Source organism: Rhineura floridana, chromosome 4, assembly GCF_030035675.1.
Source record: "Rhineura floridana isolate rRhiFlo1 chromosome 4, rRhiFlo1.hap2, whole genome shotgun sequence".
Taxonomy (NCBI): domain Eukaryota; kingdom Metazoa; phylum Chordata; class Lepidosauria; order Squamata; family Rhineuridae; genus Rhineura; species Rhineura floridana.
Window position 1 is genome coordinate 186562922 of NC_084483.1, and position 25812 is coordinate 186588733.

Genomic DNA, 25812 nt, shown 5'->3' on the forward strand with positions numbered 1-25812 from the left:
GACATTTTATAACTGACTTTTGATCTTTGATACAGAACAAGAATGAAATCTTAAATAATAAATACCTCAGAGGGGGGGGGAGAGAGAGAGTATGCCTAATTTTACATCCATTCCATTCCAGAACTGGCCAAATGGCCTAGCTGGTTAATTCAGCTCTGTAAGTACAACAGAGTTTTAAATTCCAACAATAAATGTATGGGTTAAATTCCCTCTTTTGTGTTTCAGATCAAATGATGAGTTCAGCAAGATGCAAACATAATTTTCATCGTCATACAGCAATAATGAATCTCGGTTTCCCCAAACACCAAGGCAATCCTGCACCCACTATTTTTGAAGTACATGTAAAGGACACTTCCCTACCATGCTGTTGTCTCAGCCCTCGTGAATATGGAAAGGCTGTGGTTCCAGCTACATGGTTTAGTAGTACTTAAAAATAGCCCCAGCCAGCTTGAAGCAGGCCATATAGACTGTTCTATTTCAGGCGCATCCCAACTCACTGTTACATCCAGCAGAATAACAATTCGGCTCCTTTTCTCACTCCTGACATTTACGTACTCCTTTGGCTATTTGTTCCAAGACAGCAGGAAATGAAAGCCGATGTCCACACAAGCATAATTATTGGCCTTTCATAATGAGGTGCAGCTATGCTAACACTTGCCTGACTGCTAGGTAGGCTGAGCTATTTATGCTGATGCTAAAATAGGACAACACACTTGTGAATCTCTAAGATCTGCAAGACACACAACTTGACAAACAGTCAAAAACTCAGGGCTCATTCTCATGTTACCATCTTCAGATTCAAGATGACTCCTGAAAGTCACTTGTATGTGTCCACGTGTACGCAAATGTGAAATAATGTTTGCTCCCCAGTAGATCCATGTACAGCAAAAATCCCAAAAGATTAGTCCTATTAGTCTCTCAAAAGAGTGATCTGGCATTTTAAAGTATAACTGAGGGCTATATGGACCATATACAGTGAAATTAATTGTGGCAAAAACAAACTTCCAGAATCCAGTTTACAATCACTCAGAACAGTGCATGAGGGACAAGCAGAAGAACCATGGAATAGCAACCAGCAGATATATAAGCAGTTATAAACAAAGTAGTGGAATCTTTAAGTGTTCACAGATGTGAAGCCACTCCCATGTTTAATTTCTTCAAGGAAGACACAAGACAAAAACTTTCCCGAAAGATGCTACTGCTAGTTAAGCCTGGGAGTTTCAGAAACTGACCCTTAAACACCCCAATATGGGAAATCTGATCCAGTTTCTTTTATTTGGAAGAAAATCAATCCCAAAGGAAAAGGGCCATGTCCTCACCACAGGCAGTGCTGTTGTAGAGTAGGGGACAAGATCATCCTCTTTGGAGGCACCAGGTGAGTGGTGAACCAGACTGGCTTTGTTGGTGTTCTGACTCTACATTTGAAAATTCAGGGTTATATTCAGTTAAGTCCTACTCAGAGTGGAACCACTGAAATTAATAAACTGAAGTTAGTCATGTCTATCAGCTTCAGTGGGTCTACCGTGAGTAGGACTAGCATTGAATACCACCCTCACTGTTTAGTTCTTAAGCAGTAACAAAGCTCCTTTTGGTGTACCAAGGACCAAAAGCAAGCCTGACTACAAGCACATCATTGATCATTCAGCAAGCTGTATTCAGTCTATGTCTCTGGTGTATGAGATTGTTTCTAAGCCCTCAGGCCTCTCCTATAAGTCAATTTGCTAAGCCAAAGATGATGATACAAAGATTATTTCCTCTTCTCCCAGGCATTTTAGCATGTGTTTTTAAATTGTTTTTTTAAAAAGTGCTTTTAAATTTGTATATTTGTTTTTAATGTTTTTAATTGTTGTAAACCGCCCAGAGAGCTTCGGCTGTGGGGCAGTATACAAATGTAATAAATAATAATAATAAACAATAAACAACAACAACAATAATAATAAATGACAGGGCAAGGTAAAATATGCCAGAGAAATGCACAGTAGTCACAAGTCTGGGAAGGGTTTAGTGGTAGTCTACAAAAACAGGTTATCCCAAGACTGAATGTACTAATTAAACTTGTTTCATGTCTCAAATCATGTGAGGCATTTTCCAATTTTTGAGCTAGAAATGGAAATCTGAATCAGAGGGAACTTGCACAAAAATGAAGGGTAACAACTACAGAGAGGATGTAGCCCTATAATAATAATAATAATAAATTTTATTTTTCAGCCGCCTATCTGTCCGGGTTAGGGACACTCTAGGCGACGAACAACAAGAATAAAAACAATACATATACATCAACATAATCAAATTTTAAGCTAAAAAACCATTCATTAATTCAGAACATAAATTAATCTGTCCCAATCTTGTAGGCCTGCCTGAACAGCCAGGTCTTCAAGGCTCGGCAATAGCTGGACAGGGAGGGAGCATGTCTGAGATCGAAAGGGAGAGAGTTCCAGAGGGTGGGGGCCACAACAGAGAATGCCCTCTCTCTGGTCCGTACCAGCCTAGCTGTTCTCACCGGTGGGACCGAGAGAAGGTCTACTACTGCATCACTAAACTGCCACAGCCAATCCCCAGTCACTTTCACCAAAACTTTACCCACATAATACAGAGGTTGGGGCAACAGCTGAGCTGCATATATCTGGTCTCAACGGTAGCTACTGGACCTCTAACCTTGCAAGCCCCTCTACCTCATTTTTTCTTTGCTACTAATTGAGGAGTGACAGATTTTCTGATGTCTGACAACACATTCCAGATGTTTAAATCTTCCTTTCTGATTTAATATCTTCTCTTTAACAAGATAGAGCAACTGAAGTAACGTATGACAAGGAAGGGACACTGTTCGTGCCTGTTAATAGGAATACCAGCTGTGTAAAGACCAACAAAAGAAAAGGTCATACATCTGATCGCTTATGTAAGGTGACTTAACAAGATAGTCTATGCTAAAATCTATAGGAACCAGCTTCTACAGCAGGCTACATTTACACACACCACCTACACCAAATCTATCCAGACCCAAACGTTTCCCACCTCATAAATTTAATCCAGCTTCCCATCTCAAACAGCACCTGTCCTCCTCATCGCCTGAGCAACGGCAGGCGTCTTGGAATCTTGTTTTTCTCTCTCATCCTCTGCTTCCTTTTATTATGCTATATGGCCATTCTGACATCAGAGTTAAGCAAATACTATAGAATTTCCAAAGTTACCAGATTAACATCTAGACTTGATTGCTGCAATATGTTGTACGTGGGGCAATTCTTGAAAACTATTTGGAAACTTCAGTTGGTTCAGAATACAAAAACCAGATTATTATCATTAGCCATTTCATTGATCTCGTCAGTTTTAAAAGATCTTCACTGGCTTCCAAATTGTTTCTGGAACAATTCAAGGTGGCAGTTCTGACTTATAAAGCCCTATAAACCCTGAGATCAAGGTATCTGGGTTGTCTACTCCAGTCCTCCCCACTCATTAATACTTGTGACAGAGGCTTTGGGTGCCAAGTTCAGAAGTGAGGTAAGCAACTACTAGAGATGTGTATTTTATTGGTAGTGCCTTAAGTGTAGAATGCTCTTTCCCATGACACTTTACTGGTATGTTCTCAATGTCTTGAGGTGAAGACAACTTTATTCTTACAGACTTTTAAGAGGTAATTTTGTTTTTGCTATTCCTTGTGTGCTTAGCTATGGGAATTCTAATTGGTTTTAGATATCAACTGTTGCTTTTTAAATCTTTTATATTATATTGCAAATTGCTGTATTAGACGCTTCAGCTGAAAGATGGCAAAGAACTCATTTAGACAAATAAACAAAAGACTTCTCCCAAAGTCTATACAGAACAGCTTCTTCTGAGCAAATCAGAGATTTGTCTGCCATTCCATGATGTTAGGCTGATTTGTAGATACAGTCTATTAAATTACTTATGAGAAGACTACTCAATTCCATCAAAAGCCCCAAGAGGCCCAATTTATTTCACGTATAGAGTCATCCGATCCTTCAGAGAATGATCCCAAGAATCTTAAGAGGGATATGCATTAGACACACGTCTGCAACAGAAACTTGCTATAAACAGAAGTCATGAAGCAAGCCAGAAATTCCAGAAACACCATTGGTCATCTGAACAGCACAGAAAAGAAACTGCTGTATTCAAATGAAAGGGCAGCTCTGCTTGCCAATGACAGAAGCACCTGTTCAACCTCAATGCACCCCTCACCTCTTGAACTCACTCCAACACAACCACCACCATGATTTTGCAACATAGAAAAATTCAACCTGGTTGAAGGGCTACTTCAAGCAATATCCTGAGCAAAGAGAGCCATTGGAAAGGTTCAAAATCCAGGCACAGAAGTTTGTGGACCAAGAAGCAAAGTGTGAGTATTTAGGATTGCTCTAAAGCAGAGGTGCAAAACCTGTGGCCCTCCAGATGTTGTTGAACTTCAACTGCAGTCAGTCCCGGCCAACATGGCTAATGGTCAGAGATAATGGGAGTTGGAGTGTAGCAACATCTGGAGGGCCAAAGGTTCCCCACTTCTGCTCTAAAGTGACTCTCTGTGAAAGCTATCAATGGAAATTATAGTCTAGTCATCTGGAAATGAACTGAAACCTATTAACTGGCATGGGTAACTTAAAAATCTAATGAAAATATTTCAAAATGTAATGAAAATATTTTAATATAAATATCTATCTAAGAGTGAATCCTGAAAAGACAGAGCTAGTGGTGGTCCTTGTGTCTGGGAAGCAGAGATTCAGCCTATTATAGTGTTGTACTGCTCCTAAAGGAGTAGTTATGTAGTCTGGAGGGACTCCTGGATCCAGCTTTGTTATTGTGGCTAGGAGTGCCTTTTACTAGCCCAAGATGGTTTGTCACTTACATCCATTCTTGGATCAAGATGCTCCGGTTACCTCCTGTATAGACTATTGTAATGCATTCTACATTGGGCTGCCCTTGAAAACTTCCTGAAAACTGCATTTAGTGTTGCCACAAGAAAACTAACCAACATGTTGGTGCTATATCATATAACATCCATCTTGAGGAATTTACACCGGCTACCTATCTGTTACCGAGTCCAATTCAAAGTGATACACAACTAGGTCTCTCCCCAAGCTCTGAGGTCAGCAGAAGGGTCTGCATGACATAAATAAATGGATATCTGCAGTATATAGGAACTGTAAATAAAACAAACCCATTGTTGTAAACATATAACCTTCTATTTGTTTGTTTTATTTACAGTTCCTATATACTGTAGATACATTCTCCAAGTAGACCCACTAATTTCAACTCAGAGTAGGCCCACTGATTGCTATAACTAATACTGGATACTACTCATGGCAGTGTTGTGTGTATTTTATACACTCACACACTACAAAATCTGGCACAGAGTAAAGCATCCAAAGAATGTTACTTTATCAAATTTGTATCCTGCCTTTCCTCCCAAAAGAGCCCAATAGCTTTGACTAGTGAAATCTTAGCTCCTTGTCTTATATTTTGACTACTCAAAAGTAACTATATAAAAAAGAAAAATATTTTATACCATTTATCCAGATTGCTCAATTTGGCACAAATTAATGTAGCACATACAGAGGAGCAGTGACAGAACATAAGAACATAAGAAGAGCCTGCTGGATCAGGCCAGTGGCCCATCTAGTCCAGCATCCTGTTCTCACAGTGGCCAACCAGGTGCCTGGGGGAAGTCCACAAGCAGGACCCGAGTGCAAGAACACTCTCCCCTCCTGAAGCTTCCGGCAACTGGTTTTCAGCAGCATGCTGCCTCTGACTAGGGTGGCAGAGCACAGCCATCACGGCTAGTAGCCATTGATAGCCCTGTCCTCCATGAATTTGTCTAATCTTCTTTTAAAGCCATCCAAGCTGGTGGCCATTACTGCATCTTGTGGGAGCAAATTCCATAGTTTAACTGTGCGCTGAGTAAAGAAGTACTTCCTTTTGTCTGTCCTGAATCTTCCAACATTCAGCTTCTTTGAATGTCCACAGAGGGCATCTTTATGCAGCCTGTCAGGTAAGAATCTCAGAACATTAATGACATTCTTTAATCAGGACATTAACATATATGAAGGTTCATGGAAGCCAAAATCGTATCAGGGTTGCATGCTAAGACAGACAACTAGGCAACTACGCAGAACAGAAAATATAATTTTCTCCCTGGTTCTCCATAACACACAAATGAAAATTACTGACAGACAACTTATATCTTTGATTGAAGGCATTGTCAACATGCCGAGGAAATTAACAATTTAAGAGTTTTAGTCCACACAGTTCGCCAATACATGTTTCAGATGTAGCTCATACCTAATTTTATGTGAAATCGAACTATAGCAATTATCTCAAGGAATTAGTTTTACAAATTCAGTTCCTTGTCTAAATCTTTCTGACAACACCTACCATTTTACTGCAGCTGACTCTTGCATATGTATGCATGAAAAATGGTAGGACAGCACTGAAATTATTTTAACAAATCAATGTTTTTATAATATGTGTCAATCCTGCTAAGAGTCTGACAAGCTATTTTACATACCAGATCTCTTTGTGGGTGAGAAAGCCAACTGACTTAATGAACTTGGAAAACCTGCAAAGTGCAATCATAAACACAAATGAAAGCATCTAGGGCTCTGCACTTTATCAGAAATACTTTGTTAAGGTACTGTGTGAACCACTGTGCATTCATTGATGTGTATATCAACTTGATGCTTATTCTGTGTTACAATTAGATGTGACAGAAATCTTGATTGTCAGTGGGTGCATACCATGTGTACAAGGGTCAGAATATCACATTGCAAGTGCACAATATTCTATCCCTTTTTTGTAATTTATTGTACTATAATTTGCATTCATAGAACTTAAATTCTAATACAATAAAATACAGTAAGAAATAAACAGTAGAAAAAAATACAATTAAAAATCCTACAGCTTCTAATACAGCGCATTACGATTGCTATGACAGGCAGACAAATCACTACGTGGTCTGCCAAGACCATTAGCAATTTTAAGTGGCCTCTGGAGAAAGTAGTTTGGGAAACACCGATATAGACTATTATGGAAATAGCATCTGTATAAAACATTTCTCAAGATAAAATAGTCCCAAAGGCAGGCATGATCATTCTCAACCAACAGCTAACATGTCAAAAGAAGCATGTGGTAAAGGGACGTTAAATTTCATAGTGTGCTTCCAAGATCCAGGGAGAAAGATACTGTAGAATTCATTCCATCAATAATCAAAACTTCAGGATAAATGTTTTTTAGCATGAGCCAACCAACTTAAATGGGGGAATATGTGACCTGCAAAATGTCTTAGTTTGTCCTGTCTTGGAAAGGGTAAGCAATCTAACACTGCCTTCTAGTTTGATCAGGCCAAAGAGCTACACCTCCTAAGATTAAAAGATTGCTCAATGGGAAGTCAGACTAAGTATCCAGAATTAGCCACTGTAAAATCAAGCTGTGGGCAAGGGAACTGACTCAAATTGAGTATGTTCTGTCAACTAAAGCAGAATGATCTTGTGGTCAAAACAAACAGACAAATATATTTCTGGGACCTAGCTGCATACCTACTTCAAAGAACTAATATTCCCAATGTTTCAGTTACTGTAAAAGTAACACAATTACATATCTGAACTTAAACAACTGCAACTACTGAAGAATAGAATCTCTGCGCAAAGAGCTCTTAATGGTATATGCTTCTGAGCTATACGCTTATGAGCACAATTCAAAGTGCTGGTTTTGAATTATAAAGCTCTTTATAGCTCAGGACCCCAATATCTCCTTATATGAACCTACCCGCACCCTTAGATCTTCCTCTGAGGCCTTCTTCCAGGTCCCCCCTTTGAGGGAAGCTCAGAGGGTGGTGACGAGAGGGCCTTTTCAGTTGTGGCTCCCTATCTGTAGAATATGCACCACAGTGAGGTCTGCCTGGTGCTGTCATTGACATCTTTTCAGCGACAGGTAAAGATGTATCTTTTCTTCCAGGCATTTGATAGATTGAGATGATGTCTTGTTTTTAATATGCTGCCAAAACTTCCTGTGGTTGTGTGGGGGTCGTATTGTTATTGTTTTGTTTTTGTTTATTGTTATGTTTTTATAGTCTCTTTTATTTGTTTTGTTTTAACATTGTGTAAGTCGCTTGGGGACCTTCGGGTATCAAGCAACAAATAAATCTATAATAATAACAACAACAATAATAAAATCATGGACCCTTTGTATTCTAATTTGACTGGAAGGAAGAAAACACAAGCTATTCAAGCTTTTCCAAAAGTATGTCTGACCAGCTTTTCATTAAGGATACATTATTTTCATTTGTTGATGATTCCAGCATTCAAGTCCTCAAAGTACTTTGCTCTGATGATTAATATCAGAAGGTATTTGATGATTAATATAGAGAAGGCTGGCTCTCTGATACTTCCAATGTTCAAAAGTTTTGCATCTGTGGTACATCTGAGCCAGAAGATCTTCCTCACATTCTATTTTCCTGCCCCATCTATAATGGTCCCCGAGCCAGATTTCTTAGGTCTGTGCAGTACAATGATAGGTCGATCTCAATCGAGGGAAATATAATTATCTTAATGTCCGATCTTGATCCTGAGATCACATATAATGTCTCGCTGTTTACTATAGCTGCCAGAAATTTAAGGGCTAATTTTAAAAGTACGCTTTCATTGGATATTGCCCATAATGGAGCAAATTCATAATTGAATTTTAACTTTTCTATTTTAAGTTTTGTGTCTTGTTATTAAATTTATTTCGATTGTATCTTATCCCATTATTCTTTGCTCGGTTTTGCAAGTTTTTACAAATGTTGTACTGATTTTACTGTTACGTGACTTTTTTGTTTTCGTTATCTGTTGGCCTTTGGCCCTGGAATAAACTTATACTATACTATTAATATAAAAAGGTGTTTAATATCACAACTGTATTGTGATTTTTTCTTCCATTAAAAATCAGTAACAAATTCACTCTAGCACTGCAAAGATGTATCACTGAACGCTAAAGTCAGGATCATTCAGACCATGGTATTCCCGATCTCTATATATGGATGTGAAAGTTGGACGGTGAAAAAAGTGGGTAAGAGAAAAATCAACTCATTTGAAATGTGGTGTTCAAAAGTTTTGCATCTGTGGTACATCTGAGCCATACCATGGACTGCAAAAAAGACAAATAATTGGGTGTCAGAACAAATTAAACCAGAGCTGTCATTAGAAGCTAAAATGATGAAACTGAGGTTATCGTACTTTGGACACATAATGAGAACACATGATTCACTAGAAAAGACAATAATGCTGGGGGAACAAAAGGGAGTAGAAAAAGAGGAAGGCCAAACAAGAGATGGATTGATTCTGTAAAGGAAGCCACAGACCTGTACAAGGCCTGAACAGGGTGGTTCATGACAGATGCTATTGGAGGTCGCCGATTCATAGGGTCACAAGTCGTAATCGATTTGAAGGCACATAACAACAACAAGCACTGCAAAGCATGGACAAGAGATACTAATGTGCTCTAAGCAACGACCACCACAAATAGAAGCAAATTAAATACAGTAAATTGACACAGCATGAAATTAAAGTGAGTTCTAAGTGCAGTGCAGACACAGTCTTAGTAGTGCTGCTGAATTCGAAACAGCTAAATTGAGTTTAGTTATTAAACCCCTTAATTAGTGCTGGCACTTCAATGCTGCACAAACATTACCTTTTTCATGAAAAAGATAAAAGTACTTTCCCCCTACTCTTTAGCCTCTATTTGAGCTTAGTAGGGTGCTTAAAGTATGTGAAGTGTAACTAATCTATGCTAAAACCCTGATGTAATGCCTGTTTTCTCTCAAAGTAACTGAGTAACGTGCTCCAAATTGTGCTTAGGACCACAGTCTAGGTCAGGTATGGGGAAACTTTGGCCCTACAGATGTTGATGAACTATAGTTCCCATTATCCCTGGCCATTGGTCATACTTGCTAAGGCTGATGGGAGGTAATTCAGTGACATCTGGAGGTCCAAATGTACCCCAATCCTGATCCAAGTAATTTTGAATGTGTGCCTCCTATCAGCCCAAAAAGGTAGAAGCACACTACATAACCAATCCATGTTAACATGATCTTGGGTATGTACCATGTTAAGTCACAATGGGAGCAGAAGCAACTAGAAAAAGCTGAAGGGAGTAGTAGATGACCAGTCATATGTGGCACATGGGGCTTGTTTATAAAGAGAAGCACAGACTTAAAAGGCCTGGGAACCATTGTTGTAGGGATAAAATGTGAGTTTATTCTAGATAAGCTGTTGCAAGAAAAAAGGATCACACCCAGGCAACAGGATCCTCCTTATCTGGCAGATTCAACAAGTAATCTGGCCCCAAATGGGATCAAAAAGAATTGATTTACACATGTATGTACACCACTTAGTTTATCTAAACTTTATAACAGGCAACTGACACTGTGTACTGACTCCATTGCTTTTGATGTGGTATGAAAGTACTACTTGAGGCGTTGTATTTGTGGCGGCCCATTCACACACCCAAGGCATCACTTGATGTTACAGCCACCAAGTGATGAACATACATATATAAGCCAGTCTCTGGTTTCTGGGGGTGAAAACAATCAGAAAACCAGTAACATGATGGTCCTTGAGTTTCAGTTGCTGTCACTAGGAATTGCTAACCTAAGTTTTGTTTTGCTCAATGTTAGGGATGTAAAACGTATCTGTATGCTTTAGACACAAGAGGGGGAATGTTTTCTCCATCCTTTCTGGAATGTCGATAAATGGTGGGAGTTCTAATCTACACTAGAATTAAGAGTTATTCCAGAGTTGTCTGAGATTAGTAGAGAACAGGGTTGTGTTTTTATAAAGGTAGCAAGAGGTCCCCAAAAGGGGAGGAAAATCCCAATTTTCAGTACCTACCAATAATCGAAACAGAGATTCTAGTTGGTCAGACCACTGTGTTCACTTCATCGATGCCCACTGTCCTGGGGCTACAGAGTTATTTCCTCATTTCCAACTTATACTATTTTTATTTATTTATTATTTTATTTATATCCCTCCCTTCCTTCCTGCAGGAGCCCAGGGCGGCAAACAAAAGCACTAAAAACACGTTAAAACATCATAAAAACAGACTTTAAAATAATTAAAACAAATCATCTTTAAAAACACTTTTAAAACCTTTCAAGACATCTTAAAAAAGTTAAAAATATATTGTTTAAAAAAAAGATTTAAAAACATATTAAAAAGCAATTCCACCACAGACAGACTGGGATAAGGTCTCAACTTAAAAGCTTGTTGAAAGAGGAAGGCCACACTAAAGGTCCGTTTCCTATGTTGTGAGCGCAGTGATTGGTTGGGTATATAAGGGGTAAGACAGTCTTTCAGGTATCCTGGTCCCAAGTTGTATAGGGGTTTGTACATCAAAACTAGAACCCTGAACTTGGCCTGGTAGCAAATGGGCAGCCAGTGCAATTCTTTCAGCAGCAGAGTGACATGTTGGAGATACCCTGCCCCAGTGAGCAGTCTCGCTGTCGCATTTTGCACCAGCTGCAGCTTCTGGACCAACCTCAAGGGCAGCCCCACACAGAGCACATTATGGTAATCAAGCCTGGAGGTTACCAGTGCGTGGACAACAGTGGTCAGGCTATCCCAGTCCAGAAACAGCCGCAGCTGTCTTACCAGCCAAAGCTGGTAAAAAGCACTCCTAGCCACTGAGGTCACTTGGGCCTCTAGCGACAAAGATGGATCCAGGAGCACCCACAGACTATGGACCTCCTCTTACAGAGGGAGTACAACCCCATCCAAAGCACGCAACTGACCAATTATCTGAACTCGGGAACCACCAACCCACAGCGCCTCCGTTTTGCTAGGATTCACACTCAGTTTATTGGTCCTCATCCAGCCCATCACTGAGTCAAAGCAGCGGTCCAGGGCTTGCACGACCTCTCCCAATTCAGATGTTACAGACAAACAGAGCTGGGTATCATCAGCGTACTGCTGACACCTTGCCCCAAATCTCCTGATGACCGCTCCCAAGGGCTTCATATAGATGTTAAACAGCATGGGGGACAAGATGGTGCCCTGCAGCATCCCACAGCACACTGCCAGGGGGCTGAAAGACAATCATGCAATGCTATTCTCTGAGAACGACCTTGGACGACTCTGAACCACTGCCTCCAATACCCATCTCACTAAGTCGGCCCAGAAGAGTACCAAGGTTAATGGTATGAAAAGCAGCTGAGAGATCAAGTAAGAGTAACAGGGTTGCACTCTCCCTGTCCGTCTCCCAATAAAGGTCATCCATCAGGGTGACCAAGGCCGATTCAGTCCCATAACCAGGCCTGAACCCATACTGGGATGGGGTAAGATAATCTGTTTCATCCAAGAGTACTTGCAATTGCTGCATTTGCTACGTTTATCCTTCCTTAACCTCTTTCTGTTGTCGTCTCCACCATCTGTTCTAAACTGTAAGTAAACTCTTTGGGGGCAGGACCCTGTCAATTTTGCCTATGTATACTTTAGACACATAATGAGAAGATGTGATTCACTAGAAGACAATAATGCTGGGAAAAACAGAAGGGAGTAGAAAAAGAGGAAGACCAAACAAGAGATGGATTGATTCCATGAAGGAAGCCACAGACCTGAACTTACAAGATCTGAACAGGGTGTTTATAACAGATGCTATTGGAGGTCACTGATTCAAGTCGTAATCGACTTGAAGGCATACAACAACAAAATCTCAGTACCATGTACACTGATGGTGCTGTATTATATATTACTGCTACTACTACTACTAATAACAACAACCACAACACAAAAAAACACAATTTTGTGCCCCCATAGGAAATGGAAAAGCAGAAAAGCAGCCCTATAAAACTTCAGGGACAGAGGATGAGCACGTTATTTTTCTCACATAATATCCTAGTTAACACTCAAAGATCCCCCCCCAAAAGAACTAGCACCCCAGTGTAAAAACTCCCTTAGAAAATACCTCAAAAAGCAACTTTATACACAACCTTGGGAAAGATAAGTTTGCCCTGTTTGAGACTGCAAAAGGCATGCATTAAGTCTGGCCCAACCCTACCATTAGGCAGACTGAGGCAGCTGTTTCAGGCAGATAAAAATGTGGGGCAGCAAACAGTTGATCATTTAAACTTACTACTACTGCATTTTTCCTGCCAGGGAGAGGGAAACGGGCGTTTGTGGGATTTTTTGCCTCAGGCGCCAAAATAACTTGACATGCCATGACTATGTTTATTAGTTTATTTATTAATTAAATTTATATCCCACCTTTCCTCCTTGAAGGAGCCCACTTTGCACGTTGACTTAGGGAGGGGGTGGCTGGGGGTGGGCGCGTCATTTGCTGATCCGTCTCAGGCAGCAAACTGTCTCGGGCCGGCCCTGTCCACATAACAGCCCCCACCCCTGCTCGTTTATCCCACCGGTGAAGGAAGGAATAAAGAAAGTCACCGACCTCCTCTAAGCCCCTGGACTGACGGGATCTCCAATGCTCAAAATGCGAGCCTAGCCTGTCACACCCCTCAACAGTATCTCCTCTCACGTATACATATTCTCTCCCTTCAGAGATCCCTCCGCCAATAACTGACCAGTCATTAATAACTCCCCCCCCTTGACAGAAGCATCAAAGCTCTTTGATGTCAACCTCCAACGAACCTCACCGCCAACGTGCCCCCCCATGCCCGGCAGCAGAACCCAAGCTGGTCCGTCCTCCTCCACGGGGGCTCTTCGGAAGGAGCCAGCACTCGCTCGGGCACCCTCAGCGGCATTACCTGCCCCGGGGGAGAGAGGGATGCGGGGCCGGCCTGCGGCCCCGAAGGGTCACACCCGCTCTCCCAGCGCTCTTTCGGGTCTAACGGCCCAGTCAACTCCCAGCTTTCTCCTCAGGCGCCTCAGTCTCTCCTTCCTTCCCTCCCACCTTATCCACACACAGTGCCTGGCTAAGCTCAGCTTCGCCGCACGAACGCGCGGGGGAAGGGAAGGAGGAGGAGGGGGGGAAATGTCCCGCCCACCGAGGGAGCCTGGGAAACGTAGTCTTTAGCGGCGGAACAAACAAAAGAGGGCTCATTGTACAGATTTCAAAAATGTAAGGGGAGGAGGAAACGGTTTCAGATGCATGCGCTGCAAAGGTGATTTAAAAAAAAAGACATCTCGTTATCGCTCTTTAACTGGTCTCCTTTGATGAAGGGTATACCTTATTTATATAACGGATCCATAGTCCCGATCACTTGATGCGGATTAGGCAGCAATTCTATACACACATGGTGCAGTTAGATAATTTAAACTCTGGATTTAACGGTCTTGGGTCGGTGAGTGGTCTTTAGATACTAATGTATTTATTTATTTATTAGATTTGTTAGTCGCCCATCTGGCTGGCTGTCCAGTCTCTCTGAGCGACGTACACAAAAAACATACAATACTTTAAAGCAATAGAATCTCAACCAAGAATAAATAAAAACCTAACCCTCCCCAAAGGCCTGGCAGAGGTTCATCATAGTAGGGGCATGGCGAAGATCGTTTAGGAGGGAATTCCACAAGGTGGGGGCCACAATTGAAAAGGCTCTCTCCTTAGTCCTCAACAATCTCGCTGTTTTAATTGGTGGGACAGAGAGAAGGTCTTTTGAGGCTGATCTTGTTGAGCGACATCCCTGATGAGGCTGGAGGCATTCCCTCAGATAGGCTGGGCCGAAACCATGTAGGGTTTTAAATGTATATTGTTTTACTAATGTAAAATGTGGCAAGCTAGCCTTGCTGTGTCTGGGAGTCCTCCTGCTGCTCATTCTTACAGGTGGAGCTTATTATTTCTGAGTAGATGCATATAGGACTGCTATTGGTTGTTTCTCACACTCATTCATGGCATGCCCCACCATGCTCAACAATGTGGTTCAGAAATAGTGAAAGTGGATTTTTTTTGGGGGGGGGGAGGTCCACATCGATGAACAAAGTGGGGATTCTGTCCTAAATAAATGAGAGAAGGGAACAAGGGTTTGCTTGTTTTTTTGCTTTTGCCTGTATTAATAGAAATATGGGATATTACACACACTACCCGTGCATGTGAGAAAGCTTACTCCCACAAGAGACACACATAAGAAGACCCTGCGGCATCAGGCCAATGGTCCATCTAATTCCACATCCTGTTCTCACAGTGGCCAACTAGATGTCTGCCTTTAAAAATATAGGCCCAAAAGGGCAAGAACACTCCCAGATGCGTGGCTAAAGAAGAAAAAGTCACACACAAAAACAGACACAAACATTGAAATAACACACAGAAAAAGAAACATAAAATAAAGCCTTCTAGTTCAATGAAATCTGGCTCCTGTGGTGAGCAAAAGAAAACTGACTACATTTTACTGATTAATGTAAAAAGTAAAGGTGTCCCTGCACTTGTTGTGCGAGTCGTTTCCGTATATGGGGTGGGATTGCCAGTTCCCTCCCCGGCCTTTGTTTACCCCCCAGCCGGGTACTCATTTTACCTCAACCCCTTTTACTGGAGATTCAACTTTCTCCTTCTGTTGGAATCGAACTCCAGCCGTGAGCAGAGCTTTGGCTGCGTTACCGCCGCTTACCACTCTGTGCCACGGAGGATCTTACTGATTATTGTAGAAACATGGAAACATATTTAAATACTGAATTCAGGATTATTATTAAATTATGATTTTAAAAGCATATTATAAAACAGTTATCTAAATTTTATACCATCTATGTTGTCATAAGAACAGACAACTCTCTACTTACAATTGTGTGTCTGTAATTTCATTTTGTATAATAATAATACTGAGAAGGAAGTGGGAGACATGCACCACGATGCATGTGCATATAGGATGGGGGCAGGATGCCTACCAAAACTCTTGCCCAGTTTTAGACGTTTTCTGAATGGGCCTCTGCGCAGCTACAGAACCAGTATGTGGGATTGCTCAGAAACCATAAATGAGTCTAGAGGTGTGAATGCCCAGAAAAAAATGGGGGGAAATCCCCTCAGGCCTTCACATCTCTATGAATGACCAAGCTTTCCTTTTTTGCTCAGATAAATGGAAGGATGGGGTTTTATTTATTTATTCATTTATTTCAATTCTTTAAATTCCACCTTTCAGGATACAAATCCTTCCAAGGCATCTTACAAGCTACATTAAACTATATTCATTTTTTTTAAAAAAAACAATAAACATCAACATATAAAAATTCATTAGGATCCTTCCCACAGGATGGTTGATGGTGTTATATGGTGTGTGTGATGCTGTTGAACATATGAGCCTTGTTGTTGTTACGTGCCTTCAAGTCAATTTCAACCTTATGAATCTGTGATCTCCGATAGCATCTGTTGTAAACCACCCTGTTCAGATTTTGTAAGTTCAGGTCGGTGGCTTCCTTTATGGAATCAATCCATCTCTTGTTTGGCCTTCCTCTCTTTCTACTCCCTTCTGTTTTTCCCAGCACTATCGTCTTTTCTACTGAACCACGTCTTCTCACTATGTGTCCACATGATAACCTCAGTCTCATCATTTTAGCTTCTAGTTATAGTTCTGGCTTAATATGTTCTAACACCCAATTATTTGTCTTTTTCGCGGTGCGTGGTATGCACAAAGCTCTCCTCCAACACCACATTTCAAATGAGCTGATTTTTCTCTTGTCCATTTTTTTCACTGTCCAGCTTTCACAACCATACATAGAGATCGGGAATACCATGGTCTCAGTGATTCTGACTTTGGTGTTCAGTGATACATCTTTGCATCTGAGGACCTTTTCTACTTCTCTCATAGCTGCCCTCACTAGTCCTAGCCTTCTTCCGATTTCTTGACTATTCTGTCAGTTTTGGTTAATGACTGTGCCAAGGTATTCATAGTCCGTTCAGCGTGTTTGCAATTTAAACCCAGTGACCTGTTATTGTCTCGGATTAATTCAACGAAAACATCAACAGCATGCGTGCGAAGAGCGAGAGAGGCGAGGAAGACGCGGGGGCTGGAGTTCAAGCTAAATTGTAGAGTTCGCCAAAAGGGGCGGAGGTTGCCATAGTTACGACTCCTCCCACCGCGCGCACCTATGACGACATTCTTAGTAGCCCGGTACGCCTTGTTTGCGGAGGCTGAGCTAGCGAGGGTAGATGGTTTTGGTCTCAGAGCAAGAAGGTGGAACTTGTCTTGGTGAGGGCAGAAGAAGGGGTGAAGAGGGTGGCGACTGTTTTGCAGGTGCAAGGTAGCTTTTTTGAGGATGATGCGTGTAACGGGAAGAGCAAGTGGAAATGGAGGTCCTTGTTGTGGGGAACGATAATCATGCTTAGCATTTATGAGTTCTTTAAGGTGTTTAGAACGATTGTAACATACACAATATTGTAAGCCCTGCTAAGATACATTTTGTTACCGTTATGGGGAGGAGAGCACTGAAGCTAGGCTGCGTAGGACTAGAGAGGCTTGCTAACCTTTATATTGCGATGGGGGTGGGGCTGAAGGTTCAACCTGGGCTGCCTAGGACAAGTGCGTTTATTTTAGCAAAAGCAACAAAGATTCTTGTGGCATCTTAAAGACTAATATCTACGGTGGTGTAAGTTCTTATGGGCTACAGTGGTGATTCCACTTCAAAACGTGAATAATGAATCTAGGAATGTTGCTGATACTGTGAATTGTTACTATGCATATATTATACACATGAACACTTTACATAATATACAAGTGTTTCAATAATTGTAATGTATTATTATTTATAAAAATGCTTGATGGCTGAGCCACTTAATGTTAGTAGTTCTAGAGGATTTTTGTCTCAATTGTATTTTCAAGTGATGTTCTTAAGCTGACGATGGAGAGAATGGCAGCCATTTGATTATATGGAATAAAATAATGGGGACTTCTGAAAAACAGAAAGAGGAGGCATCCCTCTGATTATTCCAGTACCTGGGACAGGTTCCCCCCCCCTACATTACAACCTATTTCCCATAGAAGGCAATGTGAATTAGAGCTGAGCAAATTGTGGAGGATTAGCTACCTTGGGTTAAGGATTATTAAATAGGCCTCAAGTGATGCGTGAGAGATGAACAGGATACAAGATTTGGAGGCTCACTTATCCTGAAGCAGCTCTTCATGCTCATTTGCTTAGGGCAGGGATGGGAAACCTGCACCCCTCCTGATGTTGCTGGAGTACATACATCATCCCTAGCTACTGGTCATGCTGGCTAGGATATACCCCCTTACCAGTCATTTCTCAGACAGATACACAGCTTTAAATAGAAGTATTGTTGCAGATATTACGTTCCAATTTTTTCTTCAGATCCTAGTGCATGGCCTTGGAGCCAGTGGTTACACAGAGAATGGGGCCAGAGAGAATCTGTCCAAATGAGCATGAAGAGCTGGGGCTGCAAGAGACACCTGATGAAACCCCTGAACCTGCTGGGGAGTGGAGTAGTGAAGAACCTGAAGAGGAGGAAGAAGATGGTAGCAATGGCTACTTGTACCAGCCACTGAACCAAGATCCGGATCAGGGAACAACAGCAGTTGAAGGAACAGAACCCAGCACAGAGCCAATCCCCGATATCAATGAGCGACTTCAGGTAGCACAGTTTTGTTGCAAGTATGTTTTCTGGGGTTTCTCAGGAGGTAGAGGTACAGGGAACCTTGCATGAGCATGCCTTTGTGATACGTGCAATGCTTGTGATGGCTTTATGCACTGCATGCAGGCAATGAGACTGCACCTGCCTGACCCTCCTGTGGACAGCGATGATGATGATGAGGGATCTGCAGCTCAACACAGTCGCAGCTCTATCCCTATGGATCCAGGTAACATAAAATCTTGAGGCATATTTATTTATTTATTTATCCCTATCAATAGGGGCAGTAAAGTAAAATACTGGGACATGTGTCTGTAGTCTCCGATGGAAAAATCCTATCCTTAGAAATTAGAGCTTTATTCAGGCCATGTATAAGTTTTTCCATTCTGTCTATTTTAAGACTTCGGATGATCTGGTTTTCCATATGATGTACGTCCCTGACCTGTTCCGTAACACCTAAATCACATTTCTATCCTGCCATTCCTTCAAAAACTGCAAGGTTACACCAACTGTTTTCTTCATGACAACCTCGCAGCCCACCCTGTCTTGCAGTGCTATCAGGTCCAAATATGGCTACTCCTTGGCCGAGTCCAACATTTTGTGTCTATTAGCTTTCATGGAATTTTTTCCCCATTCTTGCAGTTCAATTTTAGCACTTAGCAGAGTTGGCTAACCGCTGTAGTGATCTTTCCTGTTTATATGTTTTGTAGGGCAGCAACTCTAGCCAGTCTCTAGAACAAACTTACCATGCTTTCATAAATGCATCTCCCACTCCTTTCCCAGTAAACCTGGGCATTTATCCTGGGTTGTCTGCCAATTTGGATGAACTGCCCCGTTCTCCATTCACAGATTAAGCACTGCATCTATGTGGCAATCCTTGGAAAGGGATTGTGTTGAGTCTTCGGGCTGTGGTCTATTTTGTGTGTGTGTGTCTGTGTGTGTATTTGGATCTGTCCCTCTCATCCTTTGGCTGTCTTGGACTCTAGAACATGTGGAGTTGGTGAAAAAGACTATGGCTGGAATCAAGCTCCCCATACTGGGAATCCCTGCATGGGCCAATGAGATCTCGGATGACCAATGGCAGGATATGGTGCAGCGAACACTGCAAGCCCGGCAGAATCAGAGTAGCCCTAAGCCAGAATGGAAATGAAGATTGGCTCTTCAGTGTCCCTGCCTACAAAAGAACCTGCTAAACGTGAAGTGCTGCATTTTAAACTATCATCTCTGAACTGGTTGGGTAGATATTTATCTTTCACCAGCACTGAAGCTCCATGTTCACCTTGTCACAATCAAAACATGGCCCAGTTCTTTGTGATGCCCAGTCATACCTGAGTGGTTGTGATAGTGATATCAAACTGTTTTCCTAAACATGGGGGGGGGAATCCTTTCAAAGAAATAACCAGCCTGTGAAATGGCCCTTTGGACATGCATGTTCCAGCCTTGTCATTTCCTCTTCTCCACTCCCCCCTCCTTTCCATGCGACACATGGGCTAAAGAGCTAAACATGGCCACAAGGTGGAGTCCAACAGTGTCATCTTTTCAAGAGATCCATTTTATTTAGTTCTGTACATACAGGGACATCTGTACAAAATCCAACACTGTCATACTATGTAATACTCTACTGAAAATAAAGTACACCATATGTACATAATGAACTGTAAAGCAGCTTAATACTTGTGTCCGGGGAGTGATTGCATCACTTAGTTTTGCTTTTTCCCTCTTGAGAAAGGGCTATGCAAGACGTGAAAGAGGCAGCTCCAACCCTGTCTGAGTAAAAAGTAGGGAAGGTATACAAGCCAAGGGGGAAAAACACGAGGGAAGTTTTTTTTAAGTAGAGCTGAATTAAAGTGAAGAGCGGGCCCTGAAGCTGTGTGTGCTTGAGATGCTCATTTTGGCTTGAAGTGTTTGTTCTTTCTGCCCCCTTTCTCACACAGCTTCTCCCACCTGTCAAGATACATAGGACACCAGAATGAATTGGCAGCAAACTAAACTTTAATGTTAGGTACCAAACACAAGTTCCCTGACCCCAAACAAAGATTAGACAGAGGCTATAATTACATCTAAATCGTACAGCACATGATGCTCAACTGCAGTCCCACTCCACCGGTGCAAAATTGTAGCAGGTAGAGAAGTGCTGTTGTATACATGGGGGTTGGGGGGGGCAGAGAGATTTCTTACAGTTCGCATTTGCAAAGCCCAGCCTGGTGGTGGGGGAAGGACACAAACCGACTGAATTGCACTTCACTGTAGAAGAACTCCAAGTCAACTTCTTCCCTTCAGCAGCTAAACCACACCTGAAAGACCAGTGGCTAAATATGCAGACTATCCAGTTAGTTGTGGTACCTGTTCAAGTCTGCCACTGAACTGACAGGTGCACGTGTATTTATATATATCTGTATTAAACCAGAACTCCCTCTCTCCCCTTGCATTGTGGTTTTTTTTAGTTCCCATTTGTTGCTGCAAGTGGCACATGGCAAGAGATTTAGTTGGTCTCATGTGAGGGCCTTAGCATTACGAAAAACTGTTACCCAGACAGGGCATCTTCAACAGGTCTTGAAAATGTTTTGGCAACAGGTAGTTGAGAGCTATGATTGATGGGCTGGATGTGAGAGTACTGCTAGCCAGTTGTCAGCCATGCCTCACCTTCCTTTCTGAATTATGATTTGAAAGAAAACAGTATAGATTAGCTGCCAGGGTAGATAACTGGCAAATTTGCAGCAGCTTGATGTTAAATTGTTCAGTTTTGTAAGTGTTGAAAGAGATTACTGAGCAAGTGAAATAGGAATGGGGGTATCTATAGTGAGATACAGGCAGATCTAAGAAATTGGGTTCTAAGGAACAAAAGGTACAGGCGGAATAAAGAGAAATGCAATGGAAGTAAGTAGACAATACAGAGTGAAGATTTAAGCAAAGTAGGAGTGTTTATGTAGGATAGTAAAAGACTTGCTGTTTGATCCAAGACACTTTTTTTCCCTGACTGCTTTCAATGGGATTTATTTTGAAGCGAGTGTACACTCTGATAGCTGTAGGATGCTGGAAACTAGAATCTGACGGGGGAAATGCAACAGTCTGGATTCACAAAGGTTGGTGAGGAATTGATTAGACATGAGGTTCTTTCCCTTTTGTGACCTTCCACAATTCTAACATTCAATCAGCAGCCTGTGAATAATAGCAGCATGTGAAGCTAATTCAAGTTTAAATAAGGAGTTGGTTAGGAAATGAGTTCAAGGTTTCAAGGATAGATCAGTTGCATCCTAGGGTACTAAAGGAAGTTAAAGGAAATTACAGAAGCTCTGTTATCTTTGAAAACTGGAGAATCGGGTGAGGTGTCTCAGGACTGGAGACAGGCAAATGTTGCTCCAATTTTTAAAAAAGAAGAGACTGGTCAGTCTGACTTTGATACCAGGGAAGATTGTTGTTGCTATGTGCCTTCAAGTCGATTACAACTTATGGCGACCCTATGAATCAGCGACCTCCAATAGCATCTGTCGTGAACCACCCTATTCAGATCTCGTAAGTTCAGGTCTGCGGCTTCCTGTATGGAATCAATCAATCTCTTGTTTGGCCTTCCTCTTTTTCTACTCCCTTTTGTTTTTCCCAGCATTACTGTCTTTTCTAGTGAATCATGTCTCCTCATTATGTGTCCAAAGTATGATAACCTCAGTTTCACAATTTTAGCTTCTAGTGATAGTTCTGGTTTAATTTGTTCTAACACCCAATTATTTGTCTTTTTTGCAGTCCATGGTATGCATAAAGATCTCCTCCAACACCACATTTCAAATGAGTTGATTTTTCTCTTACCCACTTTTTTCACTGTCCAACTTTTACATCCATACATAGAGATTGGGAATACCATGGTCTGAATGATCCTGACTTCAGTGTTCAGTGATACATCTTTGCATTTGAGGACCTTTTCTAGTTCTCTCATAGCTGCCCTCCCCAGTCCTAGCCTTCTTCTGATTTCTGTCTCCATTTTGGTTAATGACTGTGCCAAGGTATTGATAATCCTTGACGAGTTCAATGTCCTTGTTGTTGACTTTAAAGTTACATAAATCTTCTGTTGTCATTACTTTAGTCTTCTTGATGTTCAGCTGTACTCCTGCTTTTGTGCTTTCCTCTTTAACTTTCATCAGCATTCGTTTCAAATCATTCCTGGTTTCTGTGAAATGAAGAGTATGGTATTGTCTGCATATCTTAAATTATTGATATTTTCCCCTCCAATTTTCACACCTCCTTCATCTTGGTCCAATCCCACTTTCCATATGATATGTTCTGCGTATGGATTAAATTATAGAATAAAATACACCTGTCTCACACCCTTTCCAATGGGGAACCAGTTGGTTTCTCCATATTCTACCCTTACAACAGCCTCTTGTCCAGAGTATTGGTTGCACATCAGGACGATCAGATGCCGTTACACCCCCATGTCTTTTAAAGCATTCCATAGGTTTTAATGATCTACACAATCAAATACTTTGCTGTAATCTATAAAGCACAGGGTGATTTTCTTCTGAAATTCCTTGTTCCATTATCCAATGTATGTTTGTGATATGATCTCTGGTGCCTCTTCCCTTTCTAAATCCAGCTTGGATGTCTGGCATTTCATGCTCCATATATGGTAAGAGCCTTTGTTGTAGAATCTTGAACATAACTTTACTTGCATGGGATATTAAGGCAATAGTTCGATAATTACTGCATTCATTGGGATCTCCTTTCTTTGGAATTGGGATGTATATTGAACGCTTCCAGTCTGTGGGCCATTGTTTTATTTTCCATATTTGTTGACAATTTTTTGTCAAATTTTGGACAGATTCAGTCTCAGTAGCTTGTAGCAACTCTATTGTTATGCCATCTGTTCCTGGTGATTTGTTTCTTCCAAGTATTTTAAGAGCAGCTTTCACCTCACCTTCTAAAATTTCTGGTTCTTCATCATACGGTTCCTCCTTGAATAAATCTGTCATCCTTGCATCTAAGTTCTTCAGTGTATTGCTTCCATCTTCCTTTTATTTCATCTCAGTCAGTCAGTCATCAACAGTCAGCCTGTTGATTGTTTAACATCCCTACCCTTGCTTTAAATTTCCCTTCAATTTCTCTAGTCTTTTGGAATAGGGCTCTTGTTCTACCCTTTTTGTTGTCTTCTTCTATTTCTATACAATAATCATTGTAATAGTTCTTTGTCCCTACATACTAGTCGCTGTATAGTTTAGGGTTCTAACCTTGTTTCTATCTCCTTTTGCTTTTGCTTTCCTTCTCTCTTTAACCATTTAATCAGGGAAGATATTAAACTATAAATATTCAAACCTTGATAAGAATGCAGTGATTAGTAGGTCAGCACAGATTTATCAAGCCTGTCAGACTTTTTTGATCAGATTATTAGCTTAGTGGACTGTGGGAATGCTGTGGACATAATTCACCTTTGTTTCAGTAAAACGTTTGTTAAAGTTCTTAATATTTTGGTTGGCAAACTGGTTAAATGTAGGCTAGATGAGAAGTAACAGTTCCACTTCATTCTGCGCTAGTTGGACCTCAGCTTGAGAAATGTGTCCAGTTCTGAGTGCTCCAACTTTGAAGATACAGACAAATGGAATGGATTTAATGGAGGGCAATGAAGATGGTCAGATATAGAAAACAAGTCTAATAGAATATATTAAAGGAACTAAGTAGGTTTACTTTAGAGAAGATGGGAAGGGGTGGGAAGAGCCATGCTAAAGAGAAAAGGTGAAGGTGTCCCCGCACTTATAGTGCAAGTCGTTTCCGACTCTTAGGGTGACATCTTGCGACGTTTGCTAGGCAGACCGTATATATGGGGTGGGATTGCCAGTTCCTTTCCCGGCCTTTCTTTACCCCCCAACATATGCCGGGTACTCATTTTACCGACCACGGATGGATGGAAGGCTGAGTGGACTTTGACCCCTTTTACCGGAAATTCAACTTCCTCCTTCCATTGGAATCGAACTGCGGCCGTGAGCAGAGCTTCGGCTGCGTTACCGCCGCTTACCACTCTGCGCCACGGAGGATGAGCTGTCACAAAGAAGGCAAAGATTTGTTCTTGTTCTCTGCTGCTCTAGAGGGCAAGACTAGCTTTAATAGCCTTAATTACAGGAGGATAGATTTTAGCTGAACATTAGGAGAAACATTTTGACTTTAACAGCAGTTTGACAATGAATCCAGTTACCTAGAGGTGTGGAAGGCTGTTCCTCACTGGCAGTCTTCAAGTAGAGGTTGGACGGCCATCTGTTGGATACTCTTAAGCTCTGGACTTCCTGCATCAAGCAAGGGATTGGAGTAGCTCAATGATAGAGCATCTGCCTTGCACACAGAAAGTCCCAGGTTCTGTCTCCAGGTAGGGCTGGGAGAGATTCCCTGCCTGAAACTCTGGAGAGCTGCTGCCAGTCAGTGTAGTCATTTCTGAGTTAGATGGACCAATGGATTAAGGCAACTTCCTATGTTCCTAATGGCACACAGGTCCTCTTCTCCCCCACCCCACCCCACCCCACCCCACCCAAAAAACCTTATTTCTAACTTGACCAGGAGTAGCTTAGGGAAACGGTAGAGCTCTGAATTACTATACGCTCTAAAATGAGCCTTGCCTGTCACTTGCTCTCATTTCTAGTATGGGAGAGCTGGGACTACAGCAACTGAAATGAACATGAGTACAATGAGGCCAAATGTCCATGGGAAATGGAAGAGCTGCTGCCGAGTAAGTAAACGGAAACAAGTGTTTCCTGGACTGTGTAAAGTTTTTCCTTTTGTTCTCAATGTGCAAAATGCTTAAAGTTGTTATGAAAGTGTCAAATAAGCATCGTTAGTAAGCAATTCATTCAGTGTTCTCCCAAGCTTTGAAGCCAACAGTTGAAAGGGAGGTTGGCCTAAGTGACAGAATCTGCTTGAACGAGTCAATCTTGCTCCAGTTCTAGCCTGGAGAGAAATCCAGAGGTTGACAGAAAAGCTAACCAGATCAAAAGGGAGGCTCCTGTGCAGTAGATGTAGATTGCTAGTCTGTATTTGGGAGGATCAAAACTACAAAGGAGTGACAAGCATAGTCCAGACAATGGAACTTGAATTAATTTTTGTAAATTTCTTAAGATGTTTTCTACAATCAAGCAGTATATAAATTACATTAAATAAAATTTGTTAAATAAACTATGTAAAGCTGCCATTGCACCACTATTTGGGGAGAGGGGACGTGCAAATAGAATAAATTGCGCAAATTTGCGCAGACTTACTCCATTTGCATTCACAAACTTTTTCTTGCAGACACAAAATGATTCCGTCCTTGCGCCAGACCCTTACTCATACTGACCAAAACAACCAGTG

At 41.5% G+C, this 25812-nt stretch overlaps 2 protein-coding genes across 11 annotated transcripts in view; one reads left to right on the forward strand and one right to left on the reverse strand.

The window, feature by feature from the left end:
- The window catches only part of KLHDC3 (kelch domain containing 3), a 78015-nt gene extending 64075 nt beyond the window's left edge, over positions 1–13940 (reverse strand). The window contains exon 1 of one of the 6 annotated variants that reach the window (XM_061625496.1): positions 13736–13940. The gene's annotated coding sequence lies outside the window, so the exon portion shown is untranslated. The other 5 variants (XM_061625500.1, XM_061625499.1, XM_061625501.1 and 2 more) reach the window with 5 other exon arrangements.
- A 128-nt stretch (positions 13941–14068) lies between these two features.
- Positions 14069–20146, forward strand: MEA1 (male-enhanced antigen 1). 5 transcript variants are annotated; one of them, XM_061625512.1, is made up of 4 exons: positions 14069–14092; positions 18219–18498; positions 18625–18724; positions 19482–20146. In XM_061625512.1, the coding sequence occupies exons 2-4, from the start codon at positions 18229–18231 to the stop codon at positions 19643–19645; spliced, it is 534 nt and encodes a 177-aa protein (XP_061481496.1). In that variant the 5' UTR covers positions 14069–14092; positions 18219–18228; the 3' UTR covers positions 19646–20146. The 5 variants fall into 5 exon arrangements, with proteins under 5 accessions (XP_061481496.1, XP_061481495.1, XP_061481493.1 ...); XM_061625511.1 differs by lacking the exon at positions 14069–14092 and adding an exon at positions 16972–17023; XM_061625509.1 differs by lacking the exon at positions 14069–14092 and adding an exon at positions 17011–17101.
- The last annotated feature ends 5666 nt before the right edge of the window (positions 20147–25812 follow it).

Bases quoted from the DNA above. Each gene is read 5' to 3' on its own strand.
- MEA1 (XM_061625512.1), top strand. From the start codon at position 18,229: ATGGCCTTGGAGCCAGTGGTTACACAGAGAATGGGGCCAGAGAGAATC. The intron at 18,499-18,624 runs GTAGCACAGTTT...CACTGCATGCAG, and splicing joins ATATCAATGAGCGACTTCAG to GCAATGAGACTGCACCTGCC. The intron at 18,725-19,481 runs GTAACATAAAAT...CTTGGACTCTAG, and splicing joins CTCTATCCCTATGGATCCAG to AACATGTGGAGTTGGTGAAA.